The 22,633-nt window shown below is 37.0% G+C and overlaps 1 protein-coding gene across 2 annotated transcripts in view; it reads right to left on the bottom strand.

Moving 5' to 3' along the window:
* Positions 1–22,633, bottom strand: part of BCKDHB (branched chain keto acid dehydrogenase E1 subunit beta) — a 107,434-nt gene that overhangs the window by 36,111 nt on the left and 48,690 nt on the right. For both annotated transcript variants that reach the window (XM_042816780.1, XM_042816770.1), the window contains exon 9: positions 13,895–13,981. In XM_042816780.1, coding sequence (XP_042672714.1) covers positions 13,895–13,981 — 87 coding nt within the window. The remainder of the gene's footprint in view (positions 1–13,894; positions 13,982–22,633) is intronic.

Genomic DNA, 22,633 nt, shown 5'->3' with positions numbered 1-22,633 from the left:
GGGTCCAGAGGAGAGCCACAGAGATGATCAGGGGACTGGAGCACCTCCCCTATGAAGACAGGCTGAGGGAGCTGGGCTTGTTCAGCCTGGAGAAAAGAAGGCTGTGGGGTGACCTCACTGCAGCATTTCAATACCTAAAGGGAGCCTACAAAGAGGAGGGGAATCAACTCTTTGAAAGGGTAGATAACTGCAGGACAAGGGGAAATGGTTTTAAGTTGAGGGGGGGGGGAGATTTAGGTTGGATGTCAGGGGGAAGTTCTTTACTAAGAGAGTGGTGAGGTGCTGGAACAGGCTGCCCAGAGAGGTTGGATGCCCTGTCCCTGGAGGTGTTCAAGGCCAGATTGGATGGGGCCCTGGGCAGCCTGGTGTGGTATTAAATGTGGAGGTTGGTGGCCCTGCATGTGGCAGGGAGGTTGGAGATTCATGATCCTTGAGGTCCCTTCCAACCCTGGCCACTCTGTGATCCTGTGATTCTGTGAAATAATTTGATCTTGTGAGCATACATGAAACGCCAATAATTACATGCTGTTTTAAAGGCCTTTTGTGTATTATTTACAGTAGACCCCTATGAACAGGAAATATATATATATATATATATATAGCTTATATATAGTATTTTTAAACCTTTCATGAGTCATTAACATGGAAGTACAGATTTTTCTTCATTTTGTTGAACATTTTTCCTCTCAATCCTGCACGCATTTTTGTATGCCACAGACCACTCTACTTCAGTTGTGCTACCCTGAGCTATGACCATTGCTGTAAACTCATCACTATCTAGTTAGGTCATTTCTAATGACCATATGAATGGTCAATGAATGGAAAGTACAAAACAATGCTCTTATGAATCAACCCTCAATAACCCCAAACCTACCCATTACAATCCCACACACACTCATTAAAGTATATAAACGCAGAATATCCCACATTGGAAGAGAACCACAAAGATCACCAAGGTTCCACAAACGACCATCCAAAAATCAGAATCTATTCCTGAGAGCATTATGCAAATACTCTTTGAACTCCAGCAGCATGGGGCTGTGTCCACTGCCCTGGGGAGCCTGTTCCAGGGCCTGACCATCCTCTGGTCAAGAACCTTTTCCTAATGCCCAACCTGACTCACCCTGACACAGTTCTATGCTGTTCCCTGAGGTCCTGCTGTTGCCCCAAGAGAGCAGAAATCAGTACCTGCCCCTCTGTTCACCTCACGAGGAGTTGTAGGCCAAAATGAGGTCTCCTCTCAAACACTAAAATGACCAAACTCCACATTATTCTCCACCATGACTTACCAGGGTGCCTTAGTACTGATGCTGCAATAACCTGTGGCTGATAAAGAATTTTAGCATCCACAAAAGTGTTTTGAGAGCTGATGATGAAGGGAAGAGACTTCAAGCACCCAAGAAGACTCTTATAGCTATCAATACACTGGCAAATGGAAGAATATTCATTATTGTGCTGTTTCTGCAGACTGCTAGGTATGGCATTATAGACTGCTGTTAAGAGCAATTCATAACTCATTCTTAAGAAAAGATAATGCCAAATACAATAATACAAGTTATACATAGCATTGTTAGCTTTTTAAGCAGAGAAGTTAAATATCCTCTAAGTTATTAATTACTTTGCAAATCTGCCTTAATCATACAATTGTTTTGGTTGGAAGGGACCTTAAAGTTCATCTTCTTTCACCTCTCCTGTTGTGGGCAGGACTGCCACCCACCAAATCAGGTTGCCCAGGGCAACATCCAACCTGGCCTTGAACGCATCCAGGCATGGGACATCCACAGGTTCTCTGGGTGGCCTGTTCCAGTACCTCACCACTCCCTGAGTAAAGAACTTCAGCCTAACATCTTACCTAAATTTCTCCTCTTCTAGTTCGAAGTCATTCCCCTTCCCTATCGCTATTAGACTATGTAAACAGTCCTTCCCCCTTCTGCTTATAAGCTCCCTTAAAGTACTGGAAGGCTGCAAAGAGGTCTCTCTGGAGCCTTCTCCAAGCTAACCAAGCCCAACTCACTCAACCTGGACACCCTGAATTCCCTCCATTAAGAATCTTGCCACAGACTGTCTTTATCAGACTAGAGTCACAGTTTCAAAGCACTGTAAAGTCCATTAAATGACAGAGATTTTCTTTTTATTAATTTGAATTAAGCAATGAATCAGCAGTTTGACATAGTATAATATGAAGGTCTGCTCAGTAATAGCTTTAACATTTATCTAAAAATACTATAGAAGGTCTCATGGCTTTGATGTGCTCCTAAAACATCATTAGTTATGTTTACATACTAGTTAAAAAGGCTGATGTAACTGAACTCTAATACACTATTAGAGGGAAAAAAATGGAAAAAGTACCACCACATCACAGAGGAGAAAACACAAGATATGCAGTCATGGAAGGTTTTTTGCCCTCCTCGCTGCTTGGAGGGAAACCCCCTCATTATAATCACTCTGTGGGTTATCTGAAGTGTATGGTTAGTATCACAACATGGTTCTAATCAAAGCATTTTGAATTAAATTTGTTTTTTTGCAAGTGCAAACTGTACCTTAGAGTTAGCATAAAAACAAAATATTTCCTTTCCCTTGAGAAGCAGTGTCTAACAGCTAGAGAGTGACATGCAAACTGGGGTTTGTGCACAGCAAAGAGAATTTTAATTCTGCCTCGGTGGCCAGATTTGGGGCTCTTTTCAATGTTAGCATATGGAAGGCCAAACACATTGTTCAAATATATAAATCACAATGAGTGATTTATCCATCAGCAAGACAATCCTGGAGTTCAGCCTCAGGCATATGAATGATTGCATGCCAAATTAAATATCAGATCATGGGAAAAGTGCCCTCAATAAAAACACTAAGAGAATACTTAACATTATACATTCTACTGATTAAGGTGAATCCAACACTTGATCAGTAGCCAAAACCAAACCTTCCATTTGCCTGAACAACTACTACTCCTGATGTATTATAGCACTATATATCGTCCTGGGATAAACGCCTTGTGCCTGTCCAATAATTTGTGTGAGGACTGAACAAGTATGCAGCTCCATTCTTGCATAGACATGCAATGCAGGAAAACCAGCTCATACAGAAGACTATCAAATAGGTTTCTGCTCCATCTGGAAGAAATGCTGCCCCCTGCCTAACAGACAGCACAGATGAAAGCAGGACAGCAGCAGTGATGTGACAGGAGGCTGTTGAGCATCAGTAACAAAAGCATCTATTTGAAAACAAATTTCATGCTATTCGAAAACAAATAAAAAATAAATAACTCTACAGCATGCATTCAAGATAAAACTAAACTGTAAAATCATTCTTCTCAGTTTAATGCTTTCCTAAAAACTGACAGGTCTTGTTGGGTAATGCACACCATGAGTGTTTGCCAGGAGAGACGGGCTGTCTAAATTAGCACATGTCTGTCATCCTCAGCCACTGTGTCATTCAGTGAACACTGATCACATATCAACAAAGCCACTTCCTCCCTGGAGAGTACCTTCATTTAAAAGTACAAGGATTGTAACAGTTTCTCCGGATTTCCTGCAAAATGCTATAAAGCTCAAACATCTTGAAAGCTTAGAAAATGATGTTACTACTGTTATTTGCAGAAAAGTAAAAGCATCAGTGAAAAAGATGAGATTTAAATAAGCTATTAAAACGGTCCCAATATGTTCAGCTATTTTAGTGCTAAGAACTGATTTAATAAGATTTTTCTATGATCTCTTCCACAATACAAATTCAAATGTAACTGCTAAGTCCAAACTTAGCCATTTTGTCTCTCTTCCAGAATTACAAGCTACTAACTGCATGACTTAATTGATATTTACTGCTGAATCCCATACTGCAGCACACTTTATTATACCGTGGCAATACTGAATCAAAACAGTTATAAGAGTTTATTTGACACACGGTGCTGGACTAGAGAAAAGAAAATGACAGAATTATCCTGACTTCTAAAATTGTATCTCACCTGGAAGCCATAGAACATCAAGGATGTACACCTAATATCACTAACAGATCAATATTTACCTGAAATTACTTTCACCTGCAAAATACAATGGGCACATTAATATATTTGATTATTTTGCAAGAATTGGTTGCACTCATACAGCAATGTTTGATTTTGGAGTGGAAAGAAGAGCAGTAGAGCAGAACACTTATGGAAGAGATGTGAAGCCGGTGTGTGAGCTCCACAAAGGCAGATTTATTCACAAGCACTGGGAAAAATCATTCAAAGCTCTACTGGTAGCTTTGCTCCCTTGCTTACTCAGTACTTGTAACGAGGCAGATCTTATTGCCTTTCAGTGCCTATGGAAACTGCCAAGCCTATTCTTGCCTCCATTTCTCTAGACAAAAAAAAAGGAACTGCTTTAACCTCCATCAGCAGATAGGATATTCACAGTGTGTGGGAAAAGCTTGGTCCAAACCACAGCTTTTAGACAGCATGAACCCAAAACCACCTGGTTAGTAATGCACACTTTTACAGGATGGGAATCATTGTCCAAATGACTGTGAATGAGATTCAGGCTTGGGTTACTCATTTGCAGTAAGTGCGTGGGGAATGGTAGAGTCGCTTTGTGCTGCCTCATGCAGTAAATTAGGCTGTCCCCTAAAAACAAGAGGAGTGCATACAAATAAGAATAACACCAACATCTCTTAAAACGTGTCCAGCCTTGCAGAGATCTTTTCATGAAATGTTCTACGGAAGTTTAAGGAGCTTCAAGTCAAATTGCAGATTAATAAGGTATTTGATTTTTACTGTGCTTAAAAACTCAACTACTTGGACATACCTACCCTGCATTTACAATTATAATGACCATGTTTGGAGGTGGATTTTATAAAAATGCACCCCACTATTTAAATACTTTATTTTGCATGTTATTTGAGAATTTGGGATTTGTTTATGTTTAAGGATTTGGGTGTTTCACAAAATACAAATAGATTACTGTGTCTGCAGTTCACTATTTGGCTACATTCGATTCATTATACCGCTACTTTCTGTACTGAATTTATTCCTGCTCAGAAAAACAAAACACTCCCTTGTAGACTTAGCAGACAACAGATGTCATTAACACTTTTTCTGCTTGTGCTTTAGAAGAAAATCACTTATTTTCTATATTATCAAAATCTGCTGAAGACATACAAAACATTCCAAGAATTCAGTCTTGCATAACAACAATTGCTTCTAGTTCACAATGCAACATAAGCAGGGGGCTCACTGAACTGCCATATTCATAAACACAATGAGCAATGAGGTCGTACACCTGCCACATACACTTTTCACTCAAGACACTGAATAAGAACTTTAATATGGGAACTGTCATAAAAACAAGCTCAATGCCTTACTAAGAAAAAATATTAGTTTTCCAATATTATGGATCATTTCTATATGTTCTGATTTTCTTTTCCATCAAGTCACTGCTCTTCTTCTATTGCATTATAAAGTATTTTCTTCTCATCTTCAATTTACTTACATGTGTTTATTCCAGCTTTTCTTTATGTTTCATGCCAATATTTCCTAGATCACACTCCTTATGACAGAAATTGATGTTTTAACCTATAAAACCAGGCTTTTATAGCTTGTGATTTCTGATGCACAGACTAAAAGCATGGAAGTGGCAAATAAAATTTAATAGGATACAACTGAAATACTGACATAGTGTTTTATTTGCTTTCTTACTGCCTATTGTGACTATGGCAAAGCAAGGTTAAAAACATAAATTATTAAATCTGAATTTATATGTATGCAAGCTGAATGACCACATTCCTGTACCTACATGTTTCAGTGTGCTGTTTTCTTAAGCCTCCATGTTATACTTAGTCCAGGACCTCTTCATTTAGCTAACTCTGTCAAATGGCCCTCAACAGCAAAAAAGCCTGCACATTATGAAAGCTGTCCAGGCTGGCTTGTCCTGAGTCATCTTTGAAGTCTACTTGGAAAACAGTTTGAGTCATCTTCTATTATATCGCAGAATGAATAGAGAATTCTTCCAAATCCTTCACTTCCACAATTAAGTAGTGCTAACATTTTGTACCTCAAGCTTTTCCAAATTCTTAAGACTTACCCATTCCACTATATCCCAATGATCAGTTCGGTAGGTAATTGGTTTTAATACGTATTGTGAAAATGAAATAATTTAAATACAAATGAATTTCAATCACACCAGAAAAATCGCTTTCAACACAGACAGACTTTAAGAGAGGTTTACAACCTGTTCATTAAAACTAGATTTTAAGTGGCACCAGTTCAAGATTCAATGCTATTTATCATAATTACAAAATAAACCCCCACAGACCACCTCAAGTTATTAATTAGCTCCAACTGCAGTACGTAAATCCCTAATGCAGACATAAATGCGTGATTTGAAACTCGAATTCGGCCTCTCAAATATTTTTGGGGTACTGAATTGCAATCATTTATTCTAAGAACCAAAAAGAGCCATGGAAAGCTGTTATCGCTTCACCGAGAAAAACTAGTTTAGCTTCAGCTTATGAGAAAAATGAAGTAATGGAACTATTTAGAATACGGGTTTAGATATTCCAAAGACATACCATGCAATGGTATTCAGTTCAAAGAATCTGAAAGTATAATTTGGGATGGTGATTTTTCCTTTTGCTCTGAAGCCGCTACATCTTTGAAAGGCATTCCTGGACATATCAACTTCTCTTTTTTACTGAAGTACTTCTCACAAAAATAGCTCACCTAATAGTTTCTCCTAGTGTTACACAGTAGCGGGAAATTACCCCACTTACTACAGATTAAGCCTTATTTTGCAGAGGCAGAAGGAAATCAAAAGCACCACCAATCCAAACAGAGAAAGATTACTATATCCAATTTTACATACAGAACTGAACAACTGAAAAAATAAGATCATGTAATTCAATCCTCTGATACGTGTTATTTCATTGAATTTGCTGGGACCATGTCCCTGATTAATGTCAACCTTTGTAAGACAAACCATGGTACAACTTGGAGAAGCCTTGATGCCTTCTGGAAGAGCTCCAGAGGAGCGAGCTCTGTTCTCCTGTAATCAGATGCCCAAGGTCAGAGTAGCTGCCAGGCAAAAAGGAAAGAAGCCGCACTACTAAAACTGAAACCCACAATTAAACCAGAATCTCCTCTGTTCTTACAGGACTGAATACTTTCCCTTTCATATTTGTGCAAGTCTCCTACAAAATAAAACACATTGCGCCACCTTGTTATTCTATAGAGAGCAATGAGCCATCTTTGTTATCCACACACACACCAAAAATGTGATTTTTTAATGTGATGTACACAACCATTTTCCTAAATGAAATTTCAAAAACCTTAAATCACTCAAAATTTAGTATTTTCCTTTTTTTTCAGTAAATTAAATAATGTCTATAAAGAATGGGGGATAAACCACAAAGAATCACATGTCACAGACTTTCTGTGATTGCAAGATCAATGACAGATGGTTTCTGCTAATTTCCTATGTTTATTTTTAGTCCTAAAAGAAAACAGTAACTACCATTATTGTAACCATAACACAATCTTCCCACATCTAGTCCCATTGAAAGCAGGAATCAACTATGCATTGGACGAGCAAGTCCTAAAAACAAGGAAATAAAAAAATCAAGCCATTATTCAGCACGCATGCCATAAACCTTACCCAGCACAAACATTTCCTACACCACCTATAAATTTCTCTGGCAATTTTAACTCTGTTCTCCCCAACTTTCCAATTTCTAAATACATTCTCTGACAAACTGCTATCACTTCTCAGAACAGTAGTAGTACAGCTCTTCTAAAAGAGTTTCAAAAAAGAAGGACAAGAAGAAAGGTGACTTGAACAAAAAAGAACATCACACACTGCATTATGTCAATTCAGTGCTGATTAAGTTCTGCAGTGAAGCAGCTTATATTTACTCAAGTGCATCAGAAATTAAGCAGAATAGTCTCCAGTTTTCAAAATAGTGTGCACATCCTATCATACACAGAAGCTACATAAAAACAGCAAAATGCAACAACTGCAAGTTGTACCAGTGCAAAATCAGAATTCAATTCAAAACAAACGCTACTTTTTTTTTAGATTGACACGACATCTTTCTCAAAAATGTATCATTCAAAAGGCTTTTAAGGAAATATTCTTCAGATTGTCATGACATTTTCAACCACATCCACATTTCAAACACTCTCTTCTAACACGTCATGAACAACTAGAAATAAATGCCTGAGATTTCATACTAAAATGGCACCTGTTGTTAGAGAAGGGAATTAAATGTAAGCATTCCCTAAAAACAGAATCCTCGCATTCTCTGACAATTCTGAAATGTTGCATAGAGCACAATAAGATTTAAGGCCTTCGGCGTTAACATTGCTCTGTAATATGTTACATCCCAAAGTGAAAGACAAATTTGGAGTAAAACAAAGAGATGACAACATTTTAAAGAAAAGACCACTTTTGTATTAGTTTTAGATGAGCCTTTCAGTAACATCTTACAGTTGAAATCAAAACCTTTATTAACTTCATCCCTCTTTCAAGTGATGGTGATCAGTTACAGCAGGCTTACTACTTTGGGCTTGGATTTCTCCCCGATACACTGCATGCTCAGCAGAACTCTCCATTTGTAAGGACCTCAACTTTTTACAAGAGATCAATACAGCTGATCTCAAAAGCAATCTTGAATAATAAACCATTTTCAAGAAAAAGCAATTTGAATTGGAACACAGATGGCAGCTACAAATACAGAGATCTGACAACAGGATTATCAACTATTGCAAGAATGAAAGCTTTCTAACATCAAGGATCAGTTTTTCCTGCAAGTGAGTTCAATTTCTCTTGTACAATTGTTTGTTTCATAGTCTTCTATTAAGCCTCCATTTCCTTCTGACAGTATATCCACTATCTTTATTTTGTCAGTAAGGCAGCAATGATGAGGAAAAAGTGGGACTGCAACCTGCCACTGTAAGGCAGTTTCTATCACAGACACACTATAGAAAGACAGCCGTGAATTAAGAGCATGGGTGTCCTTTTAGCTTGCCTGGGCCATACTGAGTAAAGAGGAATTGCCCTGGACTGACAAAGGTCGCTCCAAAAGTATTTATTTCCATGGAAACTACAAAGAGCACAACACCACTATTTGACAGAGCAAAGTCTCAGCTCCAAAATAAGACAGTCACCACCATTAGCTCTACGCTTTTGCCAGTGATGAACAAGAGCTGCATGCAACAGTAATAAAAATTTTGCACCTGCAGTGACTTGCTGTCATTGTCAGCACTGCCGCAAGCACCACCCACAGCCTTACTGTGCTCCTATCCACTGCTTGGTCTCCACCAGTGTTCAGCAAGAATCAGTGAGTGTCAATGGGTGCCATTTATTTCTGAATGGAGGAATTCAATTTGCTCCATATACACTTCCATAGGACAACATTGTGTCAGACTGCCCCACTGCTGCCATTTGTGACACAGCAACAAAATGTGACAGCATACTGGTGGGAAGCATCAACTTGTACTGTCAACCACCAATATCTGCCTCTGACACTGTGGGCCAATATAATAAAACAGGAGACATTACTTTTGGAGTAGCTTCATAAAATACATAATATAGTTCATTTATACAAATAACAAAACTTTTTTTTTTTTTTTAATTAAAAAAAGAAAGCAACAGAACTACAAAACTAGTGGGAGATGTGACTCTGTTTTTGCGAAACCAATGCATCAGTGTTTGTTCTGATGTCAGCGGCAGCAATTTTTACTGAGTTCTCAGTGTTCATCAGAGATTATTGATGAAATTTTGCTCTTCCTGTGCTTCATCCCCGAAAACAGTTATTCACAAATGTGTGTATTGCCAAAAAGCGATGACATGAATAAGGTATGATTGAGAAGTGAGCAATATTTTTCTCTGCAAAGATAGGACTTATAAAAGTGAAAAGACATGGTCAAATTTTTGAGTTGAATACCTAATTGCAACTCTGTACACTCCATTTGAGAATTCCCAAGTATTTATGTTAAATGAAAATGGAGTTGCAAGTACACCAAAAAAAGGATGAATTCTTATTGCAATCTTGAAACCTGTACTCAAATTCCTTTATCAGAATGGAAAGCAGGGCTGCACATTTTTTGCTGTTCACAGGAGTGCGCTTAGCCAATGAATTAAAACACATCCAATTATTTGCTATAGCTTGAGCTGGCACTGCACTGCGTTCTCCTTTTGCCCTGGTTTCAGCTCAGACTGCATTAATAGAGTACCAGTTGGCTGTTGGTGAGCAGTGTGTGTGCTGCTGGGGCTGGGCTGAGCCATTCAGCCAGGCAGAGTCAGAGTGGCAGTGGAACAGATGGTATGGGGCAGGGGCTGGGCCAAAGTGCCAGCTATGACAGGCTGCACGTGGGCCACAGGTTGGAGATGTCTGAATCAGAGCTTAACCCAATTTCAGAAACATTCAGAAGGCTTCCTGATTGTTTTAATTAGAGAAACACCTTTCATTGAGCTTGGTCAGCCTCACCTAAAGCTCTGGAATGGTAGACATTTAGAAACTGAAGCATTACAAGTTAATTAAAATAAAATGATTACAAGATCAGCAAAAATGAAAAGGCAAACTAACACAGCAGGTACTCGCATTACTCTGACATAAATCCTCTTCTGCCATTTTAACATGCCCAAAGGCTGCAAAGCCAGTAGCTGGCTTACATCTCGCAGTTCCTCCAGCAGCCAACTCCTCCAGTTGACTCTCATCCAGAGGTGCAGACAAATATTCCTGGCTCCCAGGTCACTTAACCTAATCCCAGCTTGTCCAGCCCAATGTTGGTTGGTGAAAGTCACTGACATGCTACCACTGGGCACACTCAGCCCTTTTCACTCAGCCTTCCCCGATTCCTGATGCTGGCTTGTCCTCTCACAGCCCACAGAGACGGCCTGATCAGAGCTCCATCTCCAAGGATGGACTACCGTGGCTCCCTTGCCTGGGCTGTGACTGGGCTTCTTGGTATGTGTAAGTGGAAACCAGTGCTTTGTCATGCAACCTAACATAACCCACTTCTGCATCCACTCACAAGGGAGCCTTTCACTCTTTGAAAACAACCCATTTATCTCATTTTATTTTTTAATGGGGAAGCAAACGCTGGGTTTACATTACTTTATAGTACAAGTTAATAATGTAATGATCATTTCTACACACAGTGTTGGAGCCGACATCTCAGTCGTCCTTTCTCCAAGGCTCCTCCAACAACACTCCAATTGTTCCCTTAAGGAATTTTAGTGCCCTTACTGCTGAACTCTTCTGAAAGCTTTTACACAGAATATAATCAACAAGTAGTATTAACAGTACCTGTATTGAGTGTATCTTATTATCTTTTATTCATTTCAAAATATCCATAGAGCACACACAAAAACTTCAATACTGAGGGCAACGTTACAGTACATGGAGTTTTAACTACAGTGATTTGTCCCATTCTTAGCTTTATGTGTTTAAGAAATCAGTGAATAACTATTTAATGCAATAATACACCCCCTTTAAATATTCTGCATTTGACAGAGAATTCGGTTAATATGCTCTCCAAACACTGATTTTAATCCCTCAAACACCAAAAAGGAAACTATTCAATATAGTTTTGTCCCATAACTCATGAGTGAAAGCTATCATTGCCATTCATAATCATTTCCTAGAAGTCTACATCATCATAAAATATTTATGACAGTTAACTGTTTTGAAATAATCTATGTACTTTTATTCACCTTATTTCAATGATGAGAGACCTCACAGCAAGGATGGAATAACAATATGGAAACTAACCATCCAATTCAACTGAACACAATTGATTGAAGTCTTATTACTTCCATATGCAAGAGGAAAGTAAAGCCAACTGCACTCCTCCATTTTTGGCATTCTCAGTATGCATCGCATCCAGAAAAAAATGAATTTCACTTTTCATTTTTATTTATACTGCAAACTGGTATCAGACACACAGACTTTACTTGACTATTTAGGAAATGCGTCTAACTACATTTTAAAAAGCAAGGTCTTTATTATGCCTAAAGTGATACTCCTCTTGAAAAAGCCGCTGTGTTTTGTAAATTTTATTCTAGTCTCTTTTTCAATATAGATTTTCTTAACCGTTATCAAAAATTGTGGCCAGGATATTAAAATCTTCAAGAATGGGTACAAAGAGTAATGATAACATAGTTGTATGACAGATTCAAGTCAGCCAATTTATATAAAAGAAACTCGCTACAGATAAACTCAATATAAAGTTATATTTCTACTTATTCTGAAGTAGTATGTGTGATAAATTAACTAATATTTCTCAAGAAGAAAATCTTCACTTTCTAGAAAACACGAATATAAGATTATTAGTTACTATCATTGAAATAATATACGCCTTCAGTGTGGACCAAAAGAAATAGCAATGTATTAAGGATTCAGAACTTCATTTTCTAAGAAAGTCATAGTTGCCAAGATATGTCCGTTGCATGAAAAACAACCCTAGGTGGATCAATTAGGTGAGTACGTCTCTTAGTGGAGAACTGAGGAGATAAAATACTCATTTTGTAGTTCCAGCAGTACATTGACTATCCCAGGCAATTAATCTTCCAGTAATATTTAGTTTTCATCCCAACTTCTTTTTCCTCTCCCACACACATGCTTTCCTCTTCTATTCTACTAAGTTATGAGATTTCTGCCTGAATTAAAATGATTTTCTCCAGAACTGTTGATAATAACACACAAGACACTAAAAGACATGCTCCATTGATTTTGTTTCACATTTTCATATCAATGTAAAAGAAATCACCACTTTCAAGACTCATGGTTGGCACTGCTTTATGACTCTACTAGTCCTGTTTTAACCAGCAAGGTCACCTATAAAAGGGAGATGGAACAGTGGTCAAATACTAACTATTTTGAAAGATTATAAATATTTAGTTGCTCTTGGAAAGAAAATTTTCATAGAAGAAGAAAAGTGAATTACCTTCACAGTAATGTTAAAATTAATAAAATTACTCTTTAAAAAAAAATTGTTTCACATATCGTAAGAAATTTAAATTTTCTGACACCTGTTACATTTTGAGACCAATTAACTCGAGTCTTTTCTGTGAAAGGGGAAAAGGGAAAGAAAAAAAAAGCTAATTCCTAAGCTTCAACTACTGTCCATATGGATTATTATTTGTGTGAACTTTAGAATCACCTTTCTCTCTAATCACTGTGATTTTACTTCTCTGAGAACAGAGTAATCAGAAAATAGTAATCTGACAGCGATGGACACAATTCGTTTAGGTTTTTCTAGAAACCTGTATCACTGACACACACGGGAAGGAAATTTAGTTAATGGGAAAACCTACATGAAATTTCAGATATATAACATGGTAGAAAACTCAAAAGGACTTCTGTTAAAGCCTGGTGCTCTAGACAGTTGATACTGATGCATGCCTCAAACTTTCAAAGCCATTCTGTGCAGACAAGCTCAACAGATGTATGGAAATCACCAAATCTCTACCAGAACCACTTTTATAGACTGCATTCCCAATAAGGTCTCTAAACACTACATTTAACACCATACTGTACTTCACTGGATTTTGACACTTTTTCTGTTTCTAATTTCCACATTCCTAGAATGAATTTTAAGAAGTTACAAGGACAGGACATGAGAAAGGTGAGAAAAACACATTAAAAGTATATCATAGAAAATATTTTTCCTTTGCATCCGACAGTACATATTCCCTGCTATTCACTGAAAGTTAAGTTTTCTAGTTTAGCAGCTGCAAAGCACAATGCATGGTAACTATATGGCTTATCATCTTCTAGATAAAGTAATGCAAGCAACAACAAAACTGAAATTACAATATTACAGAAACTAATTTAAAAAATATGAAAACCTCAATTTTTAATGTAGTAACACATGTATAGGTGAACATATTCAGACACTTAATAAAGAAATTAATCTGTTTACCTGAACTGTGGAACTGATTTCAGACGCAAATCCTCCTGTCAAGGGAGCCTCATGGCTAATCAGCAACCGCCCGGTCTTCACTACTGACTGAAAAGGAAAAACAAACCCCAAAATGCAATCAAATTACAGCTCTAGTGATTTCTTTCATGTGTTGTGTGTTAAATATACGAATTGTGTGATATAATTAGCAGTATTTGGATGTAGCTACTTTTTCTCTCTTGCAATTTCAATGAAACAGTGAATCACCCCAAAGATCTAAAGTAAATAACTAATAGACACATTTTTACATTTATTACAGTATTGTCATTCACTACAGAAGTGGTAATAGCATCTATCCTATTTAAAACAAATATGAAGAATAGTTTCCATTGAATTTATCCTATCAATGTAAACTGTAATAGGAAAATAAGATTTCAGTTAGAGCTCGGATTCAGATAGAGGTCAGCTCGGATTCTGAAAACACTGAGAAGCTTACATGCAAAGAAATCCTTCAGTGATATATAAATCTGCCTCATCAGAGCCAATCTAAACCCATAAATCACAACTATTCAATAAGTACAGCTATTAAATATATATATAAATGTATATGTTTAGCATGAAAACAATTGTGCGGCGCTTCTTACTCAAGTTTTACTCGGCAATTACAAGCAACATTTTTTACTTTCAAATCTCAATGCTTGTGCAGTTTTTGTGTGACTCATTTCAGAAACAGCTACATAGTACAATACATACAGAATGTGACATAAACTACTTTTAATCAAAAAGAAATTGTATTTATGCTGAAACATAACAATTAAAGCAGAACACTTTAATCTGATTAGAGTATAAAACTTCAATACACTCAAATATCTTGAAGTTTATTGCAACTACATAAATAGGTAAAATGCCTAGGGTTCAAAAAAAATATTAGAAATACAGCAGCAAGCCTCATTTTTCATAATAAACGCTTTACCATTTATAAGGTGCATTAAAAAAAATCTAAGAGATTCTGGAGAGGCAGGTTAGGGAAAAAAGTCATCAGAAGAATGTGTTTATAATTATTTCAGTGTCAGTTACAGTGAGATTGTAAAGATAATTATCCAGTGTACTGTCGGTGTATCATTAGTCATTAAGTGGGAAAGCCCAGGACAGTGCTAGCTATCAGGTCAATCTTTCTTAATGCTGTGATCTTCAGTCTACACCAGTACATTGTCCTGTGGGGTACCTCCATGCCCCACAGACAGAATATTCAGAATACATTCTATTCTATTAAATATTCTAGAATATAATAGGATATTCAATAGAATACATAAATGCTGTATCTTAGTAACACAATTTTCATTCTAATGACAGTACTTTCCAAACCCTTTCACTTTCCTAATATGCCAGACTGGCCCTAGGTAGCTCTTCCACAGAGCTGCCAGCAGGTGACAGGCCTATATGCAATCCAAAATGTATCATGCACTGTGTCTGAAACCTCCACTAGATTCAGATCGAAGAAAGACAGGAAAAGGCAGCTCAATAGCTGGAAAGAAATCTATAGCTTGGTAAGCTGTTTTCTTGTATTTCTGAGACCTGCACTGGAAACTCATATCTAAAGACCAAAGATATTAACTGCACTACAAATCCGCCAATATACCAAAACAACAGCTCAACAAACAAAATTTACTCTCCAGATTAAATCTTATATGATAAAACTGATAGGATTAGTCAATTTAAGATAGTCTCTTTTTTGGAGAATCCTCTTATTTTAAACAGTGGTATTTATTCTTCTGCATATATTTTTTATGAGAAATACACAGCTTGAAACATTACAAGCTATTATTAAAATTACAGGTTTCATCTTTCAGAACATATTAATGTGAAACATAGACACTGTTGGAAAACATGTAAGAAAATCTGCATGGGACCAAACCAGTATTCCAGCAGTTTATTATCACGAGTCCAAAACTGAGATCATTGGATGTTTAGAAAAAGATAAGAACAGGGAATTTCTCAGCCTTCAACTATTTTTACATTCTGGGTTCAGTACGGTCTCTTTTATTAACAACTTTTCTCTCATGAAAGAGTCTGCTCTCAAATAGAACTTCTGAAAACAAACAACAGCACATTTTTTAAAATCCCCTTCTCCTTTGAAAAGAACTATATTTTTACATATTTTCCCAAGGGCTTCAAACATTTGTTGCCTTTGTTAATTTGCTAACAGTGAACACATAGACATGATCACCAAACTTCTCAGCCCAACTAAAAAGTACCCAGATGGCAACCAGGCTAGCAAGGCATGAGTGCACTTGGAACCCAACTCAGCTTGTTCCTGGCAGGCATGGATATCTGCACCATATTGTGCCATGCAGAAATATCTTAAAAATTCTTCTAAATATTAAAAAAGAAACAAAATGAGCACAGTACTGACCACAAATTAGCCCTGAATTTTAAAGAAGGATGCAAGTACTGCAATTCATGAATCTTAAGGGCTCTACTGTATTAATTTTTGCAGGAAGTTTAGCACTTGTTCCGAAACTACAGTGTGTCTTTCAGAAAGACATGCAATGTTAATTATGGCATTTTCAGTGTTTGCAAATGCATCACAGCTATTGCTAAGTTGTTCCAGCGCCTCTCATCGCTAAAATTTTGCACTATATTTCTAAACTAATTTGGCTGACTTAACTTAAAGCTGCAGGTTCTTATTTTTCTTCTGTTTCCTAGATTGAGAAGTTATCTGTTATCAAATCTCCGCTCCCCACATGAATATGTTCAGACTGGGATCAAATCATCTCCTGACCACCCTTTTGCTAAACAAACAGACAGAAGTTTAAATCTTTCATCATGCAGCACATTTCCAATTCATCACTTCATCATTCTTACAATCCTTTCCTGAATCAGCTCCAGTTTACAGTGTCCTACACCCATCTAGAATCAGCATTCCATCCTTTTTCAGAACACTGCCAAATGCAGAGATAAATGTAACCTTGGTGCTGTAGTTCTTGGATGCAGAAGGTCTTTGGGTCAAAGCACAACTGCACAAATCCAGATTCAACTGACTGTGATTCCCTGTTCCTGGGAAAGAGGTGGGGTTTTTGGGAGTTGTGCTATTTTTTAGTTGTTTTTGTTTTTGTTTTTTTTTGTTATGCTTTGATTTGTTTTTTGTTGGTGGTGGGATTTTTTTTGCTTGTTTCTCTTTAACAAAGGATTGCTGGCTGCAAGAAGGATGGAATATAGTCTGCACTCATTATTTCAAGATGTAAAATAATATTGGAATATGTTGAAAAATATAATGTATGTCTGCATTCAGCTCTGTCAGTAAACACAACTCTTCACTTGTAACTGAGTTTCTATTCCTCCGACTGTTTCCTAGCTCTATATTCTTTTTTTTCTTTTTTTTTTTTTTAATCAGTAATAGTTTTAAACTGTTTAAAATGTTTTGCATATCTTTGATAGAAATTTTAAACAGGTTACACAGTCCACTCTGCAAGTACTCAGTGACTTTGCTATTCTCTTTGATTAAACTGTATGGCAGGAAAAGGCAGCGTTCAGTCAGGGCACTACTAACGCCTTACTTCTCAACTAAATAAATTGTTTTTGAGCACCTATTAAAGATCTCAACTTTTAACTGTTGATCATACATTTTTAAGCTAGTTTTCCCTACTTGCTTTATTCATAGCTAATTTATTCATAGTTTTATAGATCATTCCTTTTAATTGATTTAGTACATGATTTGGTTGGGAGGGGTGGTTTTTTTGTTTAGCTTGTTGGTTTTATTTTTTGTTTTGTTTTGTCTTTTTAGTTCGTTTTAAATGAAGAAGTTCCATAAGATATCAGTAATTTATAAACTACTGGTTGAAAGGTACAACAAACAATATGGGTTTCTGTATGCCTTCTTCATTTTTATTATGACATTGTTTTCTCTATCAAAGATGATAGTGCTACATAGTAATAACTGCAACAGGTGTAATTTTTTCTTACATTGCCATGTAAAAACTTTTTTCAACTATATAGTTTAGAAGAAAGCTGTAATCTATGATTTTTATTTAAAAAAAAATAAATAAAAATAAAGCTTTTCCTTTTTCCTGCATTGATTATGTTCTGGAATGGCTAAGTTAAATAATTTCTACATTTTCTACATTTTCATACGAATTTTAATCCTATTTCCTAGAAGCAAGGTAGCTAAGAAGTTAAAGGGAAAACTTTCAAACTAATAGCAAGCTATAGAACACAGAGGACATGAATTGTTAATATTGTTTGCAGATATCAATGTTCTTCTATAAAGTATTAATTTCATTTTAAAATTAAACTACAAAATGTTACTGCCTGTCACATCATGAGTCAAGCATTCAATCTCTAAGGTAACCAAAACCTAACATGTGCAGTCCAAATATTTTATCAGACTGCCACTAGCAGCTCTGTCTGCAGCACAGTAGACATGACTAATGGGGTCCTCACTCTTCAAACTGAATCCAAAATAACAATGGCATTAAAAAGGACAAAAATCACTGAAGAAAACAGTGGTTAAATTGGCACAATGTAATAAATTAACTACCATAGAATTTTGTCACCTTTTAAAGAGGCAGGCACTTGGAGTGCTGGTTTGGTTTTTTGTTTTTTTTTCATTTGGATTAGCTAGAGAAATAGTTGATTTTTCTAGGAATGAAGTATTTTGTCCCCTTAAACCCAGATACTTTTTGTATTCACAGGAAGGCCTGACTCAATTTCCCCAGCAGATCTCTATCTTTCAAAAAACCCAGCCATTACCCTCAGTCCTACCTCAGCAGGAGATCCAAATATTTTAATTGCAGCTCATGTAAAGGACTTTAAAAAAACACATCTCCAAAGAATATGATGTGGCTTTGGAGACTGACACTGATACAAAATGCTTCTTCTTTACATCTATAACCATAAGTTGTTGCTGGCTGATCTCTAAAATAAAAAGACATACTTCTGAAGGTGCTAAGCGTATCTGTAGCCATTTCCTATCTTAAATTAAATGGAACTGGGAGCTTTTGCTTATTAGCTTTAGTAGCAGTTCACAGAAGAAAGTGAGAAGCAGCATCTGGTTATTCAGAGAGCAGGGGCCTCAGCCATTGCACATTTTCACAGCCAAGCTGATGTAAACCTGGCTGCACTCAGATGGGGGGTCTTCTACTCGGCGTTCTACCCTGGCATTTCCTGAAGCACCTATAGGGCCGTGAAGCAAGCCAGTTTCAGGAGATAATCTCCTTTACCCTGCAGCATTGTACAGTCAGCAGATATAGCAAGCACTGGCACAGAGATAGGGCAGACCCAGATCACCTCCTTCAAAAGCCTCCAGCACACTTCAGCAGCGCTTCCTCCACCGAGGCCGTCAGCAACAGCCATGCATGAGCTGCCACTCCACTGTTACCTGTGCTGTACTTGGACAATGGAGGATAGGGCTTTCAATGGAGAAGAGGGCTTTTAAGAGTTCAAGGCTTTCAACTACTAAATTAACTCCAAAACAACTAATATCGAATACAGTTTTTTCACCCCAATTTGCTTGTCATATCTGTTTCACATTGGTGTAGGACACAGCAATGACAAGTGAGGTTTTGTCAGAGATGGCAGTGCGATTCCCCAGCCACCCTCTGTGCCTTTGCCAGACTTGGACTTTTAGGTTGCAGCTGAAGCTTTACTGAACAGTTGCCCAATGTTTTTGCAGTGAAGCAGCTTTGTGAATTATTTTCAATCTCCCTCACTGCACTCTTTATCCAAGAGTTTCCATAATCATTTTTCTGCCCAGTTTCCAATTTGTCATTTTGATTACTTTCTCCTCTTTCACAGGTTCTTATGACAGAATAAAATAATACACATCTGGCGTTTACAAATGCTTTGAAATCTAAGTGCTGACATTACCAGCAATGTTCTGGGCCCTTACTTATGGGAAAGCAGACTTAAATCAAAATGAGTTTGATAGCCAACACTATTACCCCTATACATGGTAACAGCACTATTTTCACTGCAGTCAGCTGCTTTCTTTACATGGCAATTGCCCTTAGAGAAATTATTAAAGCTAGAATTATGTTATAAATGTCTGTTATTGCAACACACTGGCATGTTGCCTATTCCTGTGAAAAGAAAATCTTCCATCTCTTAGAGAAATTATTTTGGAGGTCACCTTCCCCTTTGAAGTTCTGCATACTTTTGATCTTACTCCTCACAAACTATAAAGAATTCCTGCATAATTAGAAAATTAGCTTTCCAAAATAGTTTTCAATGAAGCTGGCAAAAGTATCAAAATATTCTATTGTTGATGAACATGTATGCAAACTACAATAAAACCAACATAAAAATCCCATTAATAGATATGCCTTTACTGAAAACTAGTCAGAACATGGAAGCTTAAAATAAATTAATAAATCTGTGAAAAAGTTTCCATAAATGCCTTGAAAAATATTTTTCCATTTTAGACCAGCTTTAATGAATATGTGTCTAGAAAACCTGAGGGAGGCCACATTCCCCAGATCCAATTAGTTCTACTTTCCTTTCTATGTTTCAATAACAAATGAAATTGCATAGCTGTATTTGTGGTGCTGAATATCATAAGCATCGTAGGCATAGAAATAAGATCTCAGATTTCTATTTAGCATTTCCCAGAGAGAAACGTGCCACATAACCTGCCAGATGAATCACTGTGGATTATATTTATTATGCATGTGCAGATTGGTAGCATGACACTAAGACCAGTGCATCCCTGATTCAAGGAACTGTCACTGTATGTGACACATTAACAATCTTAACAAATGCAGTAATTACGTTCCCAATTCCCAAAGCCATACCTAAAGAAGGAATGAAAGGGAATAGAAAGTGCCCTAGGAAACCTGGACGTATAAGAGGCCTCTAACTTACTGATGGTCACAATTCAGTTTGTAAATCATAGCTACAAGCTGCACTAATGAACTACCTGCTCCCAGAAGTATTTAAAGCTAAAAATTGTATACATTTTTTTAATAGCTCCAAAAATAACTATTATCATTAAATAACAGGAAATTCAGAGAATGACAGAATGCCTTGTGTTGAAAGGGACATTAGAGATCATTTAGTTACAACCCCGTGAGATCAGGCTTTTCAGGGCCCTATCCAACCTGGTCTTGAATGTCTCCAGGGATGGGGCATCCACAGTTTCTCTGGGCAGCTGTGCCAGTGCTTCACTGCACTCTGAGTAAAGATTTTTCTTCCTAACATCTGATCTAAATTTCCCCTATTAATCTAAAAGAAAATAACAAATGGTCCAGTTTTGAATGGTACTAAATTTCCAGAGATCGAAATAAGATCTACTACACTATGATATCTATATTACATTACAAAGTTAATTGAAACTCATTTATCAGTAAACCTGAAGATGCAAAGACAAATAAATTATGTGAAAAAATACTATTTTGTCAAGTACAGCAGCCCAAAGTATGAATAAGATTTCTTAACTGTTGGTAATGAGACAGTTGAGCATACGTGCAAGTGGTTAAGATTTGTAAGGCTGGTGTAAGCACGTAGCAGAATAATAAAGCAGAGAATTCTAGCTGAGCACAGGTAGCAATGCTGGTAGATCAAATGATAAAACTACTTGGAAAAGGAAAAATGAAATTCATATTTCATCATTAAGAAAGGTGATTGGAGAGAAATTTTTAAGTCTTTTCTAACAATAAAATGAAAAAAAGAAAAACCACAAAATTCTGTAATAGGTGAGTATGCAGATTAACAGCCAGTGAGCACAAAAGAAAATCCGATTTCTTTTTCTTTTTTTTTAATTTTAAACAGATTGCTAAAACATTATCAGTCATTTTAAATGATCCACAACAGCAGAGTAGAAATCCTTCTCTTCCTGCTAATACTTAGACAACACAGAGGCTTTTAATCCATTACCACCTGCTCGTGTGGTTCATTCAGCAGCTTTCCAACCCAGGGGGCTGGTAACCACATGCTGCAGGTACCACAGCAACTGCTGCTGTCATCAGCCAGGACCAGTCAGAGCTCAGAGACACTGCCAGCCACCCCAGAATGGAACGAAACACAGTAAGAAATTTATACAGCAAGGACAATGGCTCCAACAGGCAATTTATACGTTAAGGGGAAGCAGTCCATTAGCTTCCCAGACTGAAAAGAATGTGAAGATGAATGGATATGGATCCTGATTTGCAACAGGAAAAAAAACAAACAAACAAACAAAAAAAACAGAATATGGTCCTTAAAAGCACAGAATATTAGCAAGAAACAAAAGTGTAGGAGAGGAAGAAACTGAGAACAGCCCTGTGCCACTGTTAATCACTGAATGCAGCCTGATATTGCCAGGAGACAGGCAATCCAGGCATCCTCAAACTATTATATTGAGGTGATATGACCAATCACCACACCAACATATGAAGACAAAAAGAACACAATGTCAGGTGATAAGATGGGCATGAATACCATCTGAAATATAATAAAGTGTATTTTTAAGCTAATCGTGCCAGTTAGAACGTACTAATATATATAACCCAACTAATCAAATGTGAAGATTCAGAACTAGGCAAAGGGAGGTCTTTTTTTTTTTTTTTCCAATCAAAAACCAGAACAAGAAACACTGCATTGCTTTTCACCAGAAACTTGGCATCCCATGAAAATGACTCTTCTTCATCAAGGAAGCAGACTCTGTGCAAGTTCTTGATTCCCACCCACACAATCTGTCTAACAAAGACTCCTAAGATTCTTGCAAACAGCCCACACATCTTATCAATTACTCCTGTGATGAAATAAATAGCTGGAATAACTGGAATA

The sequence above is a fragment of the Centrocercus urophasianus genome, unplaced genomic scaffold (genome assembly GCF_019232065.1).
Source record: "Centrocercus urophasianus isolate 14NV4802_14NV808 unplaced genomic scaffold, USGS_Curo_1.0 seq_10, whole genome shotgun sequence".
NCBI lineage: Eukaryota > Metazoa > Chordata > Aves > Galliformes > Phasianidae > Centrocercus > Centrocercus urophasianus.
The sequence above is the reverse complement of the archived record's forward strand: the minus strand, read 5'-3'. Positions and strand labels throughout refer to the sequence as shown.